Source organism: Staurois parvus, unplaced genomic scaffold (genome assembly GCF_062004578.1).
Source record: "Staurois parvus isolate SC_StPar_1 unplaced genomic scaffold, SC_StPar_1.0 ptg000227l, whole genome shotgun sequence".
NCBI classification, from domain to species: Eukaryota; Metazoa; Chordata; class Amphibia; order Anura; family Ranidae; genus Staurois; species Staurois parvus.
In genome coordinates, this window is record NW_028318023.1 from 5,223,429 (window position 1) to 5,245,657 (window position 22,229).

At 41.0% G+C, this 22,229-nt stretch overlaps 1 protein-coding gene across 1 annotated transcript in view; it reads right to left on the bottom strand.

The window, feature by feature from the left end:
- ANKRD17 (ankyrin repeat domain 17) overlaps window positions 1–22,229 on the bottom strand; it is a gene marked incomplete at its 5' end in the record, with an annotated part of 115,845 nt that overhangs the window by 52,618 nt on the left and 40,998 nt on the right. Inside the window, 4 exons of the mRNA XM_089679612.1 lie at window positions 6,846–6,988; window positions 9,616–9,761; window positions 13,400–13,511; window positions 14,580–14,728. Of these exons, the coding sequence (XP_089535738.1) occupies window positions 6,846–6,988; window positions 9,616–9,761; window positions 13,400–13,511; window positions 14,580–14,728 (550 nt within the window). The remainder of the gene's footprint in view (window positions 1–6,845; window positions 6,989–9,615; window positions 9,762–13,399; window positions 13,512–14,579; window positions 14,729–22,229) is intronic.

The window sequence follows — 22,229 nt, forward strand, 5'->3', positions numbered from 1 at the left end:
TGGATCACGAGGGGATAAAAGAAAAAACAGTCTAAAAAGAAATACAGCCATCACATCTAGGAATCTGTAAGCTGCAATAAATGTTTGCTGCCGGGTTTAAAACCGCCATAAGAGAAATTGTAAATGTGTTTTGGTTGAATGCAGAAAAGCCAGAATATCAGGTAGCAAGTAGGCTAAGGGATTGAAATGCCTGTGTTCACAGCAGGTGAGAAAGGATACCCAGGTACAGTAATAGATTTTTAAGAAAGGAACACGCATTTATGGAGGCATATAGTAAAGTGACTGTAAACCCTCACCTTGTAAATCAACCCAATTTAAAATCGATATGAAAGACAATACATTTGTGCATGGATATAAAAAAAAAAAAAAAACACATCATAAAATACCATTTATCCCTTTATAAGTGATCACATAACCTGTGTTCTCCTCCAGGGGAGGAGAAAAACAGCAGTACACTGATCTTCCCACAGTGAAAGGTTTTGTGGGGAAAAAGGGGGGGGGGGGGGGGGGGAGAGAGAGAATCAAGTCTGATCATTGAAGGAGAGCAGGCTGAATTCCAGCGCAGTTAGCGAACTGACCATATGTCCCAGGAATACCAGGGATGTCACACAAAAGGAAGCAATACAAAGAACAGGATACTTTTTCATACAAGTACATGGTATAGCAGGCATGTATCAGTAATTGAAAAGTTAGGTTTACATATTCTTTAGCTTGAAAGGAGTCCATGGGATTGCCAGGGCAATCGATGACCATGCTATTTGTGACATGATACTACACTTGGTCCAGTTGGCGATGACTAAAGAAATCCATCTTGCAATAGTTCACTACCCAAATGTGAACAGCAGAGACCGCTAAGCAGTGCTTTTCATCTAGGAAATAATCAGATTTGCTTCCTTTATAGCTGTCTGACACCTAGTTCCCCCTGATTGATATATAAGCTCACTGCTTTGGTATTGCCTGATCGCACTCTAATTGGGTATCTCTGGAGAAGAGGGTTCAGTGGTTCAGAGGAGTCAGTTTTATTGCTACTGATGGGGAGCTTTGCTTCACTAGGTGAACAGATTTCCTGAAATGTGAGCGATTGAAACACTCATCTGTTATCAGCTTCCATGAAGGTGGGAGAATTGATGCTCTCATTACCAAGGCTGGATTGCAAATCCACTAAACAACTGGGAGATGGAATGTTTGTTCCAAAGCCAACAGAATGTTGTGTTGTAGGAGTCTTGGGTGAAATTGAGCAAAGGGAACAGTTTCTAATGAGGCAATGGCCTCTCATGGTAAATCTCACAAAAGCGTTGTCTTTTGGACCTTAAGGACCCAGCATCAGATCAAAAGCTGGTTTGCTAGAAGAAAAACCTTTGCCTGGCCAGTGTCTATGATTAAGTATAGATATTCCAAAGGCTTGGCTGAAAGGCAGATTTTTTTTTTTAAGTTGATTACCCAAAGGCCTGAAGAATCTGGATAGTCCTTTGGACATTTGCATAGTTATAATGAAGATGAATCCTACATAAGAAGGTCATCTACTTGGATGCTCAGAGATCTTAAGAAGGCAAGAAGGGGTTTGTGTACCTTGGTGAAAACTTCTGTGAAGGAAAAAAAGCGCAGATAAGGTGGGTAAACGGGAATACGGAGGTAGGCATCTTGAACGTCTATTAATGTCAAGCATCACCCTTTTCTCAGAAAGGCAATGATTGCGGCTTCAATGCAAAACTTGTAAACAAGAAAGTCTTGTTTAGGGATTTTAGATCCAGAATAGGACAGCTACCCTTGTTACATTTTGGTACTGTAAATAGGTCTGAATAGAAGCCTATTAACTTGTCATTCAGAGGGATTGGAACAACCTTAATAAACGTGTCTCACCAAGAGATGCCCTTCCTTCAAAAAACGCACGTGTTACATGGGCCTTTTACAGGCAGCTTCAGTTGACCAACCATTAAGCCATAAGATTCTGAGCTATAGACAAATTTGTGTCATGACTTGTTTTAGGGCCTGAAACTGCAGCAATAGCTGGTTGAGGAACTGGACCTGCAACAGCAAATTGAGCCTTTAAAAAGGGCCTTCAATATTCTGTCTGCAGAAACATTAAATGAAGGAACATCTATAGCCGTGATCTCCAAGATGTGGCCCTTTGCTTGCATTTATCTGGCCCATGGGGCACTATTCCCCCAAATGACACCAATGATAGGACAGCATTTATCCCATTGGCACCATTCTTCCTATTGATACCAACAAGGTCTTCTTCCTTCCATTAATACCAATGATGGGGCATTGTTTATGCCCACTGATGCCCAGGTATCTACTACTCTCACTGTCCACAGTCTTTCACTGGTCCTTTGCTTAGAACGTTTGAAGACCCTTGTTCTATAGGCTCAGTTAGATGCTTAAAAATGAGAAAGCAGGGTCTACCACTGGGACAGTCCACTTTTTAGTGAATTGTTTTTTTCACTGGGTATACATTGGCAATGATCTTGGGGGAGCTGGTGAAAACCTTTTCAGGAGAAACCTTAAAATGCCTGTTCTATTTGTTCTTGAATAAGTAATTATTTTTTATTTTTTTTGCTGGTCTCTTAGTACCCAGGTACCGAAATGGGCCTGATGAGACTGAGAAAAATCAAGAGCAATTATACCAAGGCTTTTACGCACAGCAGAAGTAAGCATATCTACATTGGTAAGCATATTACATGAAGCCATAGCATTTGGTTTATGGGTGGCTTAAGGTTAAGAAATCTTCTGTGGCCTCCTCTAGCACCAACTACAGGTCCTATTTAAAAGTTTTCTTATTTCTATAGGAGGCAAGACCACTTCAGATTCTGGTAGAGAAGGTGGAGAATTGTGCTCTAATGCAAGGGAAACCGTCATGGAGCGATTTAAGCAATTTGCAGCACATCAGAAGAGCAAGTGTTTTCCTGAAATTTTACTGCGTTTACCCTGCGCCTGGTTTCCTTGATTGCCATCAGTGTGGGTACTCACTGAGCAGGGTGCCGAAATGGAGTAAGCGTGTCCAAAGAAGGACACAGAAAGCCAGCTGTTGACCATCCTGTAGCAAAGTCCTTATGGCAACAAAGCAGAAGGAAGTGCCTGGGTATCTTATAAGCACTCAGGGCAGAAGTGGCCTATGATATGATAACACCTAGTCATCCACCTTAGACTAAGTTCTGAATGGATGGTAATTTTACTGCCTAGTTTGAAAGATTAAACACTCAATAAGTGAGTAAAGTTAAATAGACTCCTTAGTTTCCAATGAAGACACTGCAAATAGTGGAGACCTTAAGTCTCATACGTCCTATAGGGCTAGAGTAACGGTCCAATAATTGACTAAATCGGTTTTACCTTTCAAGGTCACTGATCCCTGTATGAGTCCAGGCTTAGCTCATCACTGTGGACATACCCCTGGAGGGGTCTTCAAGGTCTAGGAAAGATAGGAATGGAAAATGGCCCTTGACCTACATAGCACCATGCAGCTAACTAAATGCATTGCACAAGTACCAAGGTCAGTGCCTAAAGTAACACTACAGGACGTCTTTTACAGATGTTGTACTGATCTGGATACACTGCTATTGTTATAGAAGCCAGTGCAGAGTTGATTTAAGAATTCAAAGTAAAAACTAGTTAAGGGGTTCATCACCTACAGAAAACTAAAAAAACTGAACTCAGAATGGGTTAGGGTTTTATGGGTACACCGAAGAGGTGTCCCCAAATCCCTGAAGGTAGCAGCCTATAACCCAGGGTCTAAGAATATCTGGCCTGTGTTCTACACAAGATGAGAATTTTCTAACTTTGTAGAATAAGTAAACTGTTCTAACACATATTGGATGATTGAAAATCTTTTTTTCATTCTTAAAATAGACTTTGCTCCTGCTAAGAAGTTAATACTTATTTTGGCAACTCTCACTTTATTCTGTAATGATAATCAACTCATGTTTTATTAGCACTGTATATGAAGTAAAGCAGTGGTATCCAATTTGCGGCAGTTGGGCCGAATGCGGCCCTTTGCCTGTCTCTATCTGGCCCTTGGGGTACCATTCCTCCCACCGACGCCAGTGACGGGGCACCACGCCTCCCACCGACGCCAGTGACGGGGCACCACGCCTCCCACCGACGCCAGTGACGGGGCACCACGCCTCCCACCGACGCCAGTGACGGGGCACCACGCCTCCCACCGACGCCAGTGACGGGGCACCACGCCTCCCACCGACGCCAGTGACGGGGCACCACGCCTCCCACCGACGCCAGTGACGGGGCACCACGCCTCCCACCGACGCCAGTGACGGGGCACCACGCCTCCCACCGACGCCAGTGACGGGGCACCACGCCTCCCACCGACGCCAGTGACGGGGCACCACGCCTCCCACCGACGCCAGTGACTGGGCACCACTCCTCCCACCGACGCCAGTGACGGGGCACCACTCCTCCCACCGACGCCAGTGACTGGGCACCATTCCTCCCACCGACGCCAGTGACTGGGCACCATTCCTCCCACCGACGCCAGTGACTGGGCACCATTCCTCCCACCGACGCCAGTGACTGGGCACCATTCCTCCCACCGACGCCAGTGACTGGGCACCATTCCTCCCACCGACGCCAGTGACGGGGCACCATTCCTCCCACCGACGCCAGTGACGGGGCACCATTCCTCCCACCGACGCCAGTGACTGGGCACCATTCCTCCCACCGACGCCAGTGACTGGGCACCATTCCGTCCACCGACGCCAGTGACTGGGCACCATTCCTCCCACCGACGCCAGTGACGGGGCACCATTCCTCCCACCGACGCCAGTGACGGGGCACCATTCCTCCCACCGACGCCAGTGACTGGGCACCATTCCTCCCACCGACGCCAGTGACTGGGCACCATTCCTCCCACCGACGCCAGTGACTGGGCACCATTCCTCCCACCGACGCCAGTGACTGGGCACCATTCCTCCCACCGACGCCAGTGACTGGGCACCATTCCTCCCACCGACGCCAGTGACTGGGCACCATTCCTCCCACCGACGCCAGTGACTGGGCACCATTCCTCCCACCGACGCCAGTGACTGGGCATCATTCCTTCCACTGGCCACTCCGGCCCTCCTAAAGTCTGAAAGACAGCAAAGCAGCCCTTTGTTTAGAATGTATGAAGACCCCTGAAGTAAAGCATTGAAATAGGTATTAAACAGCAATCATTTAGTCTACTTCTACACTACCACAATACAATTTTGATCTTTCAGTTCGATTATGTAGTGCTACTTGGATGCAACTTTTGAAAAGGTTTGTGTATCTATGCAGCCAAAATTGCATTGGAATTGCACCAAAGTAGTACAAGAACCTTTTTCAAAACGTGTCATGCTGAGTCGAATTGATGTGAACAGGCACCATTAAAAACAAAAGTGATTTCCCTGGTCATGCAATTCTGTGCAACTCAAGTCGCATCTGAAATCGCACTAATGTGAACCAAGCCTTAGATGTCTACTGAATTACTTATTAATAGCGTTATTAAGTGTAATGTATGTAAAAGTGTGTCATGCGTAAAATACATTTCAAGTTCTAGTTTAACACATTGAAATATTTACATTTAAAAGTTAATTGCCCAGTTACAGACACCTATTTTACCGTCTGAATTTCAGGTACTGTATTCTACAGGGTCAGCACATCTTTCACAACACCCTTATATCTTTCAGTGGCACCAACTAAAAAGGACCAATCTAATCGCAAATATGGCTGACCCACGTACACAACTACAAACTATACATAATATGATTATCAGAACATCTGCACATACTGATATGAACTAATTATTATTATTATACAGTATTTATATAGCGCTAAAAGGTTTGCTCAGCGCTGTACATTATAGTGGGGGACAGAACATGAGAATACAGTAACAAAACAGAACACGAGGGGTTCAAGTGCCCTGCTCTTTCGAGCTTACAATCTAGGAGGGAGGGGATAGTTGTACAGGAGACAGAAGCTGTGGGGGATGGAGTGGTAGGAGGAGTGGAGGAGATCGGCTGTTAGGTGAGGGTGGGGTAGGCTTCCTTGAAGAGATGGGTTTTCAGGGTGCGCCTAAAAGGTGAGGAGGGTATGTGACAGTCTGATGGATTGGGGTAGTGAGTTCCAGAGGATGGGGGAAGTCCTGCAGTCAGGCGGGGGAGGTGGAGACCAGGGAGCTAGAAAGTAGGTGGTCTTGTGAGGAGCGAAGATTACAGGTAGGGTGGTATTTGGGTATCAGGTCGGTGAGGTAGTTTGGGGCAGCATTATGAATAGCTTTGTATGTCTGTGTTAGTAGTTTGAATTTAATGCGTTGGGCAATCGGCAGCCAGTGGAGGGAATGACAGAGGGGTTAACTTCTTGTTTGGTGTAAATGCAGTTTTCTGCATGCTGTGGTACATTTACTTAGCTCACTTGTTACCACATACTGAAGGTCAAAGTTCAATGTCATAAAAATGCTCATCCCTTCTCTATAGGAACCTACACAGCATAGCAAACCGCAGAGGTGCCATATTAAAAAAAAATAAAAATAAATACAAAAACAGACAATCGAGATGGGCCTCTGCAAAGCAGCATCAGCAAATGTGCAGGGAAATTTTAAAATGCAGGAATAAAAATATAAACATCATGAAGATGTTTGCTGGTAGAATCACAGAAGAGAGGCACTTAATATACCCATCATATACAATAGTAATAAGCATGCAAAAATAAATACTGATGTGCGGTTGACCACTATGAGCTACTAAATGCCAGAATAAAAAATAAAAAAATTTACATACTTGAATAGCAAAAAAAAAAATCATCAAACTTTCTAAAACAGCCAGAATTTATTGCAGATATTTAAAATTAGTTGACTGCATACTAGGTTAACTCACCTGGAGTTGATTTCTGCACCTGCATTAAGTAAGATTTTGATAATGTTGACATAACCACCAGATGCAGCTAAGCTTAAAGGAGTGTAGTCGGAAACATTTCTATGCTCCTTATTTGCCCCTCTAGCCAACAACAACTCTACGACCTAAAAAAAAAAAAAAAAAAAAAAAAACAGTTAAAGGTCAGAAAGATTAAGCAATTATATTTTATATAAACATTACTTATAGAAAGTATTTTTCCCCATAAAAAAAAAAGCATACAACATAGTTCCCTGCCATTTCAAACGAAGTACAATAAGAACACCCAGCCATGTGACCATCTCCTAGTTGAGCTGTCATGTCGTCCCCCCCCCCCCCCCCCATTAATTGTGGTTACTAGTACTGAGATTTAACTCCAAACCCAGCCTCCTGCAATGTAGTTTACTGGCAGTGAACATTAACCCCCCTTCCTATTGCTGGGCATGGTAGTAAAGGATACAACCCTGCCATAATCTCACCCCCACATTGCTGGTCAGGGCATTGAAAGCTTAACCCTCTAGTACAAAACAAAATTGTATAGTCTCCAAAATTTGTCCATCATGCTGCAAAATCTGCAAGCAAATGTCCATCTACTACTGTATGTGCCAATACATCTTAATCACTGCAGCCACTACTCAAACTGGATAACAAATGCAAAAAATAAAATATAAAAATTTAAATTAAACAGTCCACTCAATGTGCTGTGTGTTAACCACATGCCGCCCAGCCACTGTTAAATACGGCGGCAGAGCGGCACGGCTAGGCAAAAGCGCGTTTTAAAATGCGCTTTTGCAAAACAGGTAGGGGGCGCGCCGCCACCCTACCTGTACCGCTGATCCCGGCCGCGGGTGTCAGTAGCCGGGTCACAGCCGGTCATTACCGGATGTGTCCTGCTGATTAGCGGCAAACACTGACAGAGAGCAGGGCTGCAGTAGCTCTGCTTTCTGTCAGTTCCCTGACAGCTCCTGACACGCTGATCGGGAGAGAAGAGTTTCTCTCTCTCGATTAGCGTGTCCCATGCAGTACACACCCCCGCCTCCTAGTAAAAAACACTCCCCTCACACAGTTAACTTTTTTATTCACTGAAAGGGTTAACCCCTTCCTCCCCAGTGCCACTAGTACAGTGTCAGTGTTTTTTTTTTTTTTGCACTGATCACTGTATTGGTGTCACTGGGGATGTCAGTGACCCCAAGTCAGTTTCCTCCCCCCCCCCCCCTCCCCAGTGTCAGAATGTCCGCCGCAGTCCCGCCATAAGTCGCTGATCGCCGCCATTATTAGTATAAAAAAAAAAAAATTAAAAATCCCAGTATCTTTCCCGCCATTTGTAAACGCTATAACTTACACATAAACCAATTAATTTACACGTATTGGGTTTTTTTTTTCTTTAAGCAAAGACGTCACAGAATGCATTTTGGCCAAACTTTATGACAAAATTTGATTTTTAAATTTTTTTTACTGGACACTTTTTATAGCAAAAAGTCCAAAATATTGTTTTTTTTTTCTCAAAATTGTCACTTTTTTTTTATAGCGCAAAAAATAAAAAACCGCACAGGCGATCAAATACCACCGAAAGAAAGCTCTATGTGTGAAAAAAAAAAAAGGACATAAATTTAATTTATGTATCGTATTGCATGACCGTGCAATTGTCCATTAAACTAGCGCAGCACTGTATAGCAAAAAAAATATGGCGGAAATTGCAGTATCTATACCATAGTTTGTAGACGCTATAACTTTCACACAAAGCAATCAATATACACTTATTGGGATTTTTTTTTACCAAAAACATGTAGCAGAATACATTTTGGCCTAAACGTATAACCAACTTTGAGTCTATATATTTTTTATAGCTGAAAGTAAAAAAAATAGTTTTTCTTCAAAATTTTTGGACTTTTTGTTTATAGCGTGAAAAATAAAAAGTGCACAGGTGATCAAATACCACCAAAAGAAAGGTCTATTTGTGTGAAAAAAAGGACGTAAATTTTGTTTGGGTGCAGCATTGCATGACCACATAATTATAAGTTGAATTAGTGCAGCACCGAGTAGCAAAAAGAGGCCTAGTCATTAAGGGGGTAAATCCTCAGGATGGCAAGTGGTTAATATCTCCGCTCCACCTCAAACAGCTCCTAATCACACCCGAGGACTCTGTGTTTCCTCTACCAACAATATAATGCTCTCATATTCGATTTCGACCTATTAGAAATAGGTTTACTGCACCATCCCCTTTAGGGGTTTACATCCATACAATTGAGCCTCTCTCAATGAATCTCCATATGGCAGTCCATCTCCATCCAGAGTACTCCGCAGTTAAGTAATACAAGGACCTATTATTTCGCTGCATTTACAGCACAGAGATTCCATGATGTGATTAAGAGCTATTTGAGATGGAGACGCAATATTGAACACTCAGCACATTGAGAGGACGGTTTGAAGTCTTATTTATTTTGAGTTAAATGTTTATTTTTTATACTTGTTCTCCAGTTTATAACCAATGGATGGAGCGATTAAGGCATATGGTGGTAGATGGACATTTGCACTTATTTTCTGGCATAATGGACAATTTATTCATTTGTTGATTGTTTACTGGGGAGTATACAATTTTGTTTTGCACTAGAGTATAAATAATTGTGGCGTACTTATGTTTTAATAACCTTAACCTCAATACGTCTGTAATCTGCTTGATTGGATAAATCTGGATTTTTGTTACAAATAGCATTTTGTTACATAGCAAGCAATACATCAAGATTTAGTAGATTACCTCTTGCCTGCCACCAGAACAGGCCAGCGATAATGGTGTGTCTTTGGTCCTCTCAGACTGAGCCTCAATGTCAGCATTGTTGTCCAACAAGATTTCAACGACCCCAACATGACCAGCAGTTGCAGCCAAGATGAGTGGTGTGAAACCTTAAACAGAAACAGGGATTAAAAAAAGGCATGCATTTAAATGTTAGATAATTATACATATTTTTACACCCATTACAATTCCTGCCATAAATAATGCAACCATAGTTCACTGGTTTCTTAATATAACAAACATCCTCTTTGTCTAATGACAGTGGTCCCTTAAATCGCACCAAAAGATGATGTTTACTTCTCTATCGTACAGTGCATGACAGTAATCAATTCACTGACCATGGGGTATCCCCAAGCAATAATGGAGGGTGGGCAAAACATAACTGAACAGCCAGACCAAGCCCACTGGAAAAAAGAAGGGTCAACAGACCCAAATGTTTGACAATAGAAGCAGCTCGCTGCTGGAAAAAGTGACAAAAAAAACCACAACAGTTGCCTAGTACCCAATAATTTGGAAGAAAGACAGAATTTAGGTGGTGGTTGTGCTCCCTAGAGGAGTATAGATGCTAGGTGATTTATTTGCCCCAGAACCTGAACTGAACAGGAAAATGGGATCAGACAGTTAAAGAGGGACTCATTCCAGAGGGCAGAAGCCCCATCAAAAAAAGGAGCAAAGTGACCATATATGCAGGTGGAAGTGGAGAGAGGAAGGCTAGGCGAACCTTTTAAGAAGGAAGTCAGAGAAAATGAGGGCAAGGTCCTATGGGAGACATGGCAAAACATGAAAAGGTTGCACTGTCTGGCCAAACATGGTATAGAAAAATAGAAGTTCTCAAAAGGACAATAAGAAGCATCAAAGAAGAAAGGAGAAACAGGTAACCCTGTCCAAGTGGAAAAATAATGACTCAAGGTAAAAACTGCTGCTGGTGGGAACAGAAGGACTCATTGTTATAAGGATCCCCAGGAAAGGGAATCCTTATATTCAGAAAGATAGGGCTCAGCTTGACCACAAGATTACAGGGATATCATGAGGGGGTCTCATAAGACGACAGGGAAGAGTCCTCTGCTATAGAAAATTGCACAGGTGGTGCAAAGTCTCAGGAGATCGAGATAAGACATACAAATTCAACCAGGGCCTACAAATTACTAAATTTAATACCATTTCTTCAAAATTTTTGGACTTTTTTTGTTTATCGCGTGAAAAATAAAAAGCGTACAGGTGATCAAATACCACCGAAAGAAAGTTCTATTTGTGTGAAAAAAAGGATGTAAATTTTGTTTGGGTGCAGCATTGCATGACCACACAATTATCAGTTGAATTAGTGCAGCGCCGAGTAGCAAAAAGAGGCCCGATCATTAAGGGGGGGGGTAAATCCTCTGGAGGTCAAGTGGTTAATAGTTTCAAAGAATCAGAACATTAAAAAATTAATAAAATAAAATTGCTCAAATATCAATGCTTCCTACTGCTGACTCACGTTACCACAAAAACAGTCTAAATGTGTCAAAACATTGCTACTATGGTATCTACAGCAATCATAGTAGTGGTGAGTTCTCATGAGCCATTTGAAATGCCTACACTCCCTTCTCTTGATTGCAAGATGAAGGATGAACACATTTTCATAGTTTACAGATTAATACTACAAAAAAAGCAGTGCACTCTTATTTCTGACAACTGATTTTTTTTTTTTTTTTAGATACATTAGGACATTTTATTATTTTTATTTATCCCTGTTGATTATTTCCTTTATGTGAAATGTTCTGATATGTTTAGCTCTGCATTGTCTGAGATCTGGTTACAATTTTTTTTTAATTAACGTAAAGGGTTAACACATGAACTCTGAAATGGGAGATGTAATCATTGCAGTTCCTCTGGCTCTCCATGTGATAGAGGAGATTCAGTCGAACCTCACTGAAAGAGTGAGACTGGAAGCTACAGACAACTGTTAGCACAAACATATCAGTGCCAGCCTCTAGAGGGTTATATCTGTGGTGATTTTGGTTTTGATAAGTGCCTGTCATTGGACACTTGTGAGTAGTAGTATTAATTTAATTAAGGAAGCTGTGAATGCAATATTACCCTAGGAGATGGGTTTCTTTTCCTTTATACCAGCAGATGTATAGCAGAACCCCTGCACACTGTGCAAGGAAGTGGTGACAGAGAGATAGCAAGCATCAGAGAGTGTTGTGGGGTGTTTGGAGTTGCCTAGGGAACAGCAGTGGTGAGAATGAGGTCTGGAAGGCAGAAGTGCTGAGGGAAGGTGACACACTGCTTCATAGGAGACAGCAGTGGCAAGGGAGCCACAAAAAAACCCTTTAGGTCTGGTATGAAGAAATGTGTCAGACGGAGCCCACCCTGTGACGTCATCACATATGAATCTACTGGAAGAGCTTTCCATGCCATTTTGTGACTATTTAAATGCTTGTGTGATTCTTATGCAATAAATGGTGCTTTTAAACTTTCTACACTGAAAGGCATATTTTTTATTGCAATACGCGTGTATATGCCATGTGTTTGTGGTCATCTGAGGAGCAGCTTGAGTTATTGTGGTCTGGCTTGACGCACATGACTCTCACCGTGGTTTATTAACTAAAGAGCATGATGACCTCTCTGAACATATCTGGTAAGTATCCATCTTGTGTCCACGGTGGTGTTTGGTGACAATGGTGATTATGGAAGACTAAGAGTTGACTTCAGAGTGTTTACCATAGAGGCAACGGTTATATAATCTCACAATTGAAAAATAATTCATCGTACATCTCTTCTTATTTGGACCTTTTTCTTCACTCACTATTTTATCGCTTTTTTCACTTGAATGAGATTTTCATTACTTGCTTCAATTTGTATTTTTATGTTAATTTGAGTTTATAATATTGTCACATTCATTTTTTTTATATTAATTAGCGCACCACTGGTTATTGCTAGGTGAACTAGTATGTTTATCCCCTGCAGAGCAAAAGTTATCAGGCCAAGAGCAAAAAAGGAAAACCAGGGTATTAGGCCCTACCTCAGTGGGAAAAAAGAAAACAAAAAAGACGGGCCTTCCAAAACTGGAAAAAATAATTTAGGGGGCTTCACACTGTACCAACAGTTTTGGTGCAGGTTAAATGCGTTTTGCCATAGACCTATTATGTCCCTCGGTTTTGGTGGAATTTCTGAAAGCGTATATTTCATATACGACATATTAGAACCGGGAAAGGTGGAGCAGACTTGCACCAAAACCATTGGGGGGGGTTGAGTCAGGACAAGTTTGACCATTGCAGGAGAGCAGGATAAGTTCCCAGCACAGCTAGAAAACTGACCATGGTGTGTCCTTTTGCTTCTCAGTTTTTAATAGGAAAGCAGATGGACTGGCAGAAACACCAAGGATTTCACACAAAAAAAGCAATACAAAGAGAACAGGATACTTTTTCATACAAGAAAATGGTACAGCAGTTATATCATGAATATGAAATGTTGGGTTTACATACTCTAACAGTTACTAGCATAAGGAGCACTTTGTCTCGCACGTTAAGGATTTTGACAAGATGTGTCTTTTTAAATAGTTCATCTGAGGTCTTTATAGTGTTACTGCCCTCATGGAGAAGATTCTATTGAATATGAGTTTTAGTGTATATTAAATGATTGGCTGTTCAGCTATCTGAACTGTGAGTCTTTTATTTTCCAGTTATATGGGGTTTAGCTACAGGTGAATCCTTGCATCTCCACAATACCAAATAAAGAAGCCATCTAATTTGATGAAAGCGCATACCTTTTTTGTCTCTGTGCTCAATGTTTGCACCTCTCTCCAACAGAGTTTGCACAAGCTCCTCATGTCCACCAGCACAGGCAAGTGTTAGCGCCGTGTCATGATTACTTTCAGTCTGCCATAAAGCACAAACCATTATAAGTCATTAATTACACAATTAGCCACATTTAAAAAAAAAAAAAAAACATAACAGCTATTTTGACCATGAATTGTATGCGATTGGTAGAATTGTTATTCTGATACTAAGAACTGCATGGCTGAATTCAAGTTTTCAGGTTTTCGCATATTATGTAGCATGAACATATGAAGTTACAGTGTAATCTTCTGGACCACTGGTGTGCATGACAAACTGGGAATTAGTAAAAACGTTCAGTTGTCTGCAAACTGCAACCACACAAAATTCATCCAAATAAGGAAACCATTTCTGATGCAATACAAATTTAAATCCAAATATTCAATTATAATAAAATAGAATATTGCAATTTAACACTGTCATACAAGAGAAATTAAAGAGGAACTTCACTCACCCCTGACATTTTCTTTTTTAAGACCACCCTTACCTGTTATGCAGCTTTGTCCTGCTTTCACATACTCACCTGTACAAAATACCCATTGCTATCTCGCTGCACTTCATTATTCAGGTGTGAAAGCCTGGGTCCAGTGCAACCACCTTGGTACTTCTCAGTGACTGTGAGCCAACTGCCTCTTCTGGATTCAGAAAGCCAGCCCACATTGCGCTCCAGCTCTATCCTCTGAATGCCATGTGTCCTGCCCCTGCAGTCTCCTGGAATATGTGACTGGGATACCTCAGCAGGCTGCAGGAGCAGAGACACATGATTCTTGCCCATATGAAAATGTGGCCAGGTAAGAGGGGCCACAGAAAAAAAAAAATTGTAACTAGAATTAGCAAAAAAAACAAACAAAAAAAGAAAAAAAACAAAACCAAACCAAGCAATTAGCAATTTAGACCACGGAGGGGGAAAGGAGAGCAAGAGAGCAAAAAGATTACATGATACAGAGGAGTGAAGGTCCGTATTAAAGTGGCATCTTCAACAAAAAAAAAAAAAAAAAAAAAAAAAAAAGGGCTCTCACTACAATTTCACACAAAATGCAACTGCTTATATTTTTTCCAAATATACTACGGTTTTGAAATCAGTTTGCCATATAGTACAATTTGTCTTACCTGTGCATCAATATCTATGGAAGGGTATATAGGTAGCATGGCTGAAGGAGAAATGATGGGACTTGGAGTTGGCGTCTGAGGTTGGGATATGGAAGTAGCAATGCTGTGGGTAGGAGTGTTTGAGATTGCAGATGTTCTTCCACTCACTGCTGTTGAATAAAATGTCTACACTTAGTCAGGCAAGAACTTATTTAAGAATAGTGCTGTACCAATAAAGGAAACATTTTCATAATCAAGTGATCACCTGGAAATTGCTTTATAAAAACAGTAACATTTACTGTCCTTATAACATAATTCCTGTTAAACTGAAACATTTCTCTAAGGCCTCATTCACACCAGTGTGTATAGATGGGAGTTTTTCTGCACACGTTCTGCAAGGGCACAAAAAAAAAAAATCAATTGTTTTTTATGTGCCCTGTACCACAACACTAATAACATGCAGATTTTTTTCTGCGCATAAATCTTCAAAATGTATAAAACTCACTGAAATGCGCATGGAAACTGATGCAAACTAGCGTCTCAGCAAGTGAAATCTGTGCGTTTTTTTCCCATCAGTTTTTCTGCATGTATGGTGTGAATGAGGTCTGAAATAGCATATGGGGGAGGGGTCGGGAAAAATTTATGTTGACAAGGATTAAACATTATAAAGACTGCATAACGCACATTTTCAAGAAGGCAACTTGTACTAAGTATGCCTCTGTTTTCAAAAGGCTTAAGCTGAGTACTTCAGCATTCAAAACTCTTAAAAACATATGCAATGTTCCCCCCTCCTGTGCATCCATTTTGTGCCTCCAACCATAAATGTAAATTGTGAGGAAAGTTGACCCACTTGATTTAAATACCTTTGGGAATATGTAGGGTATGTCAAGGAAATATCTGCCCCAAGCAGAAGTTATCAATTAAGGGGTTATTCTTAAAAGGTAAGAATTAATTCAAACTATCACATTACCTTACATTATATTAGTTCCAAAAGTTTTAGGTTGCATCATGGATTCTAAGTCTCGGTTCACACTACTGCAATCTTAAAATCACACAACTTGTGGTGCAACTTTGCAAGGTGGCTTCCTGGCGATTTACTAGTGACTTGAGTACTACTTTGATGCAACTTTACCTGTGGCTAATGAAAATGTAATGTCGGATCCAAATCACATCAATTTGGATGAGGAACCAATTTGGAGGAGACTTCCATTAAAGTCTATGGGCATAAGTTGGATAGAAGTCACCTTGAAGTAGTACAGGAACCTTTTTTAAGTCTAAGCGACTTCAGTAGTGCTAAGACATTGATGAACATGAGATTTGCACATGTCAAGTGACTAGGGACCTCACAAGTCATAGCAATGTGAACTGAGCCTTAATGGGATATTAAAATAACATCCATTAACATGTATGCAATACATTTTTATTGGGGCACTATTTTATTTCTTAATAAAACCACATTTCTGTACTCTTTCAAATCTCATTTTCTGTTCCCTTTCAAGTCTAACTACATATTCAATATTAACCCACATGAAAAAACACAAAACAATCACAATATCTCTTCAGGGTGATTTCCAGTAGCAGTGAAGGGGACATTGAGTTAGTAGTGTTCCAAAACCAAACCAGTGACTGTTCACATCTGTATGCTTAATGTGTTGTTGGTGCTTTATAAAGAGCTGTTCATACCGCATTTTTAAACCGGTTTTCTATCAAAATTTGAGTTAAAGTGTACAATGGTAATGCACTTCAAAGCATGTAAAAGATGGTTTAGAATGGGTAGAGTCAGAGAGCTTCGGATTTAAACAAAACAATCCAGCTAGAACACTTTGCATTAAATACTGTCCCTTGTGCTGACTGTTTAAAAAAAAAAAAAAAAATATGTGACTAAAACTTAGGCTTTAAAACGCATTGTACCTACAGCCCATCACACCTACAAAAACATACAGATGTTAACAGAACCTTAAAGGAACAAAACAATACAAAACTTATGTGCTACCTAGCAACAACCCATCATATGTTTGAGACTCACAAGAAGATATAAAAGACAACACACAACTGTTTAAGGCTACCATCCAATTTCCAATCCACACGGTTCAAATACACAGTATGCCAATATAGAGGTGCGCTAGCCCCATTTAACTGTTCCATCAGTGACCAAACAACAAGCCGCCTCCACAATTTCCCCACAGGACATGTGCATCCTCTGATGCAAAATGGTGCCCAAGCATGCTGATGCACCAATGTTTTGTGGCCATAATGCAGCAGGGGATGCATATGTCCTGTGGGGGAGTTGTGGAGGCAGCTTATGGTTTGGTCACTGATAGAACAGTTAGATGGGGCTAGCGCACCTCTATACAATGAAGAGGGGCATACTGTGTATTTGAACCTTACAGATTGGAAATTGGATGGTAGCCTTAAACAGTTTGGTGTTGTCTTTTGTATAGTCTTGTGTGAGTCTCTTTCTCTCTCTGTGAAGCGTGTTGGTCCTACGACTACGATTATATACATGAATTCATTTTTAAATTGTGTCCATCTTGAATCGTGGTTTTTAGGATCATAAAATAAAAGACTAATATTATGTTTGTGTGATCTCAGTGACAAATATAAAGTCCCGTTACCTGGTCCTGCCCGAGGCAGAAAGGGTGATCTTTAGATTTCAACACTGAAACAGGAGCTATAGGGCAGACACCTGACTCATGGCGTTACTAATGGCCAAGTGTTCTACGCCTAGTTGAAGAAAGGAAAATAAACTAGCACCTGTGATAGTGCATATACCACATTCTATGATAAATCGTGTGGGAAGTATAGTAAGAATTTACAAGCATTAAAGACCAACTTCAGGTTTTACGCCATCTTAAATGGAAATATTTTGTTAGAGCCAGCTTGACCCAAATGAACTAATTTTTTTACCAAGAAATATGGCCACTGTCCGTAATGAAACTGTATGTAGCATCAGCTCCTCGTCTACTGCTGGAACAAAATTGAGCAAGACTGAATGCTAACAGGGGGAAAAAAAAAAATCAAATCACGGCTTCCTCTAAATTGGCTGAAGTGGAAAGGCGAGTGAATGACATTGCAATCTCCATCTTCGCCAATCAGAAGCAGCCTTGTGTTCATTGATCAAACACAAGGCTTTCTGAGAATGACTGAGCAGAACTCAGCCTAACTTGATTTTGTTCTGAGAACAAGCCTTTGGACTGCTGCCGGAACCCAGTGCTGTATACTGTATGTAGACGATGCCACATGCGATTTATACAGCGTTGACAGTAGGCACTGCTATTAGTAAAGGAAATAGAATGGGTTAGCATAGCCCAAATTAACTGTTTCAAGTAACAAAAAACTTAGAGTAAGGCTTTAAGAATGGTCAGAGTAACAATTTGAAATGCCCATCTATCAGAACTTGGATTTCAACAGCCACGGAATCAAAGCCAGAGATATCTAGCCAACCAGGTAGAGGTTATGAAACATCAACAGAGGAACGAGGTCAGCGTATTAAACTCTTGGAGGCCAGTCAAGAGCTAGAATGACTGCTATGCCCTCGACTTCAAACCTTTGACATTTCGGCAGAGGAAAGGAATAAATAAGGGCATACTGATCTCATGGCACCACCAGAGCATCTGCTGCAGCCGTTGTCTGGTCCTGTGTCCTGGAGGCAAATCTGTACAGGTGAACTGAGAAGCTTACAGATCCTAATCTGGCATCCCCCAACGCAGACATACACAGAATATCCCAGACCACCACCTGATGAGTAGCCATTTCCTCAGGTCCAGATGATGTCTTCTAGGTTCTTCACTCTGGAAATGTGCACCACGGATATGAATGAAACTCCATTCAGGAGAGGACAGACTGCCTCTATTGCCACTGCAGTATTCTGCTGCCCCCACTGATAACAGCTTTAAAAGCCAGTTGTACCAATATCCAACTGTATCCAGACCAGATCATCAGTCAGGAAGGTGGGCCAGTAAAAGTAACACCAGATGACATGCTTGTAACTCCATGATGTTGATTGGAAGCTCTGATCCTTCCTAAGAATAATAGACCTGAACAGAAAAATGATCCAGAACTCTCCCCCTAGCCCAGTAGACTGGTATCTGTCAATTGTCTAATGTAAAGGAAGAAAAATCTTGCCCTCAAACAGGGCTATGGACAGAAGACACAGACAGACATCTTGGTTAAAGGATGTAACTGGATACTGGTGTCCAGAGAAGGATTAAATTTGTCTCGCGGCATGAGAATGTTCAGTAGCAAAGTTCTGAGGTGAAATTGAGCAACTGGGACTGATTTAAAGCCACAAGACTCAATACTCAAATGCAGCTCTGCAATAAAGAATGATGTCTGACATGAAGTTACCAAACCTAATACTGCAACTTCATCAACTTCTCCTGGGGCAGGAACGGAAAGCAGGCAAATGCCCAAGTAATCCACGCGAAAGTGACAGGATCAGTGATGACTTCTCAAAGGTTAGGAGTCATCTGAAGTCCTCCAAGGTCTGCATCGTGATTGACGCTGGAGTCCAAGGTCAGGGAAATCTGCTCTCTTAGCAACAGATTGCCCAGGTATGCAATGGTTGGAAAACCTTGGAGATGAAGATTCAGAATTGGTGAGAACTTTGTGAATACTCTTAAAGCCAAACCAAAGACAAAAAGGAATGTGAATACTCAAAGCCAAACCAAAGACAAAAAGGAAAGTGCAACAACGATTAGTGATCCCAAGAAATGCAGACATTACCAAGGGCATAGAAATATGGGAATGAGTGAAAATATATAAAAATATATATATATATATATATATATATATATATATATATATATATATATATATATATATATATATATATTCACTCATTCCCATATTTCTATGCCCTTGGTAATGTCTGCATTTCTTGGGATCACTAATCGTTGTTGCACTTTCCTTTTTGTCTTTGGTTTGGCTTTGAGTATTCACATTCCTTTCCAGGAATGGATGAATGCAGCGTTTAAAAACTGTAGACAGGTTTGCGTAATGTGATTGATAATCCTCTAATTTAACAATCCTTGAAAGGCTGAAAAGTGCAGAAAATTGTTGGCCAAATGGCGCTTGCAACAGATGCAGCTGCTGCTCACATATTTTGACAGCTGTCAGAAGCAGGCTGTCAACATATAGCTAAAGCAGAGATTTGTCCTTGCTGTGTAGTGTGGATTGAGGGATCCGTGACAAAATTCTACATGTGTATGACCAGTTTTAGAAGAAAAAAAAAAAAAAGTGTTGGATAGGTTTTAGGGGGAGTTGGTGTGGGGTTGCTGTCTGACCAAAGGAGAGTGGAAGCACTTCCATGGCTATGTAGGCTGATATTAAGATTCTAGACATGCCTACTGTGGGACTAGTAGGTTTTAAAAGTGCTCTGGAACATCCAAGGACTCCATTCCAGTGTATCAATCATACATAATAGCAGTCAACTCTTCCATATGCATTAAGTGTTGCATTTAATTTACCCATTTCTACACCGATAGAGGGGTGATTGTTCATAGTGTATAGGAATAACCACTAAGGGGGTATGAGGAAAAATGTAAGCAGGATATCCAAGTAGTCAAGTCCCATTCCATATATGTACAGGGTTCAAGAATATGCCCCTGATAAATCCTCCCCAAAGGAGCTTAGTAGACTGCTAAAATTTTCAATAGACGTGTCAATAATAGATATGACAACCATGAGTCCAGACCACTGTAGAACAGTATAATCCTTTTAACTGTGTGAAACTGCCAAATAAAATTCCGCTAGATGGTTCTTCTCCAGGGAAAGTGGGTGGTTTCAGTATCTGACAAGTTCTATAGAAGATACCCCACAGAATCAGAAAGGCATCTATAACATCAGATTCCACTGGGGAAAATGGCAGTGGGTGTTTCAAGCCCTTATGAACTGGAGATCAACAAGTACTAAGGCGCAAAACTTTGCATAACAAAAGAAAAACCGCATCCGCAGCGAGGCAGGGAGAAGAACACCTAAGAGTGAAAAAGATTTCAGAAATTGCAGCAAACGCAGATGGCTATGATAAAGACTTGCATAAAGAGCAGAAAATGCACAATAAGGGGAATTTATCCAAACTGGAGCAGGCAGAAAATGCAGCCTAGTGACATTTTCTCCTGTAAGGCAGCAGTATATTCCTAGGTTGCTATTATCAAGTCTCTCAATGAATAGAGAAATGTATGTTTGCAACGTTTTGCAGATGTACGTTCTCTTTTCAGAATGCAAAGGTGCAAGATAAAATATGTTTTTCTTAGATACTGAAGAGGCATATGATTTTTCGGAGGAAAAAACAATGGGTTCAAAACTGCATTTCCATTGACTGCTCATACCTAACAGAAGCCTAACTCTGATTTCACAAAAGATCAGGCTAAAAAATGATCCTAAAATCAACTACAAAAATAATCCTAAAAAACAGGTGGAACATGTAACATGGTTCCCAAAGGTTAACTTATCCTATAATGTATTGATGGGTCGCTACAGGCAGCACAAAACATTCCAGCTAGCTTTTCATGTCAGTCCTATAGATTTAAAGGAAGTTCCCCCTATTTATTTACCTTTTCCTCCCATGCAACATAGCAGAGTTGAAATAGGAAATCAACTTGTGTCAATAAAATCATACTTTTACACCAAAAATGTCATATTACAGAATGAAAGGCAGGCATGCGAGAGACAAAAGTAGAGAGCACAATGTCCTCCTTTAGTTGATCATTTTCTACAGATGGAGCACACAAACATCTTGGAATGGAAACAGTGCCCAAAACAGAAGAGATGGAGATAGGGTTAAGAACTATGCATTGGATCAGATATCTCATTTAATACCTTAGAACCAAATGCAAAGCTAAGTCTTCCCTTTATCTAATCACACAACACCCTGTATTCTGTTAACATAATAAATTGATTTTTGTGAACAGATGGACAGAAAAGGGAGGGTGAAAGAAAGGATCCCCCAAGAATAGTGCTGCTCTGCCCCCTAGTGACCCAAAAAATAAACACCCTCCTGACAATCAAACCCAATGTGTAACTGAATAAATTCTGTGAAACAAATAGTCAATATTAGATAAAACTGGCTGAGCAACTAAATCCAAATGATTTGTGAAACATCAAAAATAAACCATAATCAAGTAGTAATAAACACCTGTTTATTGCTACTTGATTATGGTTTATTATTGATATGTTTCACATTTCATTTGGATTTAGTGGCTCAGCCAGTTTTTTGTATTTTATTTACTATAGACTTTGTTTCATAGATTTATTCAATTACACATTGGGTTTGATGCTCAGGAGGGTGTTTATTAATAGTTTATTTTTTTGGGTCACTAGGAGGCAGCATAGCACTATTCTTGGGGAATTTTATTGATTTTAAAGCGGAGCTGCACCCAAAAGGGGAAGTTCCGCTTTAAGTCTTTGTCCCCCGATCCCAGTTAATTAGCACCTTTGGGGAGTGGGTACCTGAATTTGATAGGTACCCACTTCCACTTCCGTTGCCTAAGGCGATCGGAAGATGTCTTCACTCCCCGTAGTCTTCTGGGACACGACAGGTCCCAGAAAACTATGGGACCATTCACAAAGCGCAGTGCTACTGCCATATGCGCAGTGGGCACCTGGCTGTGAAGCTGCAAGCTGTCACAGCCAGGTGCCCACACTAAAGGTGCTGGCGCCGGGAAGAGAAGA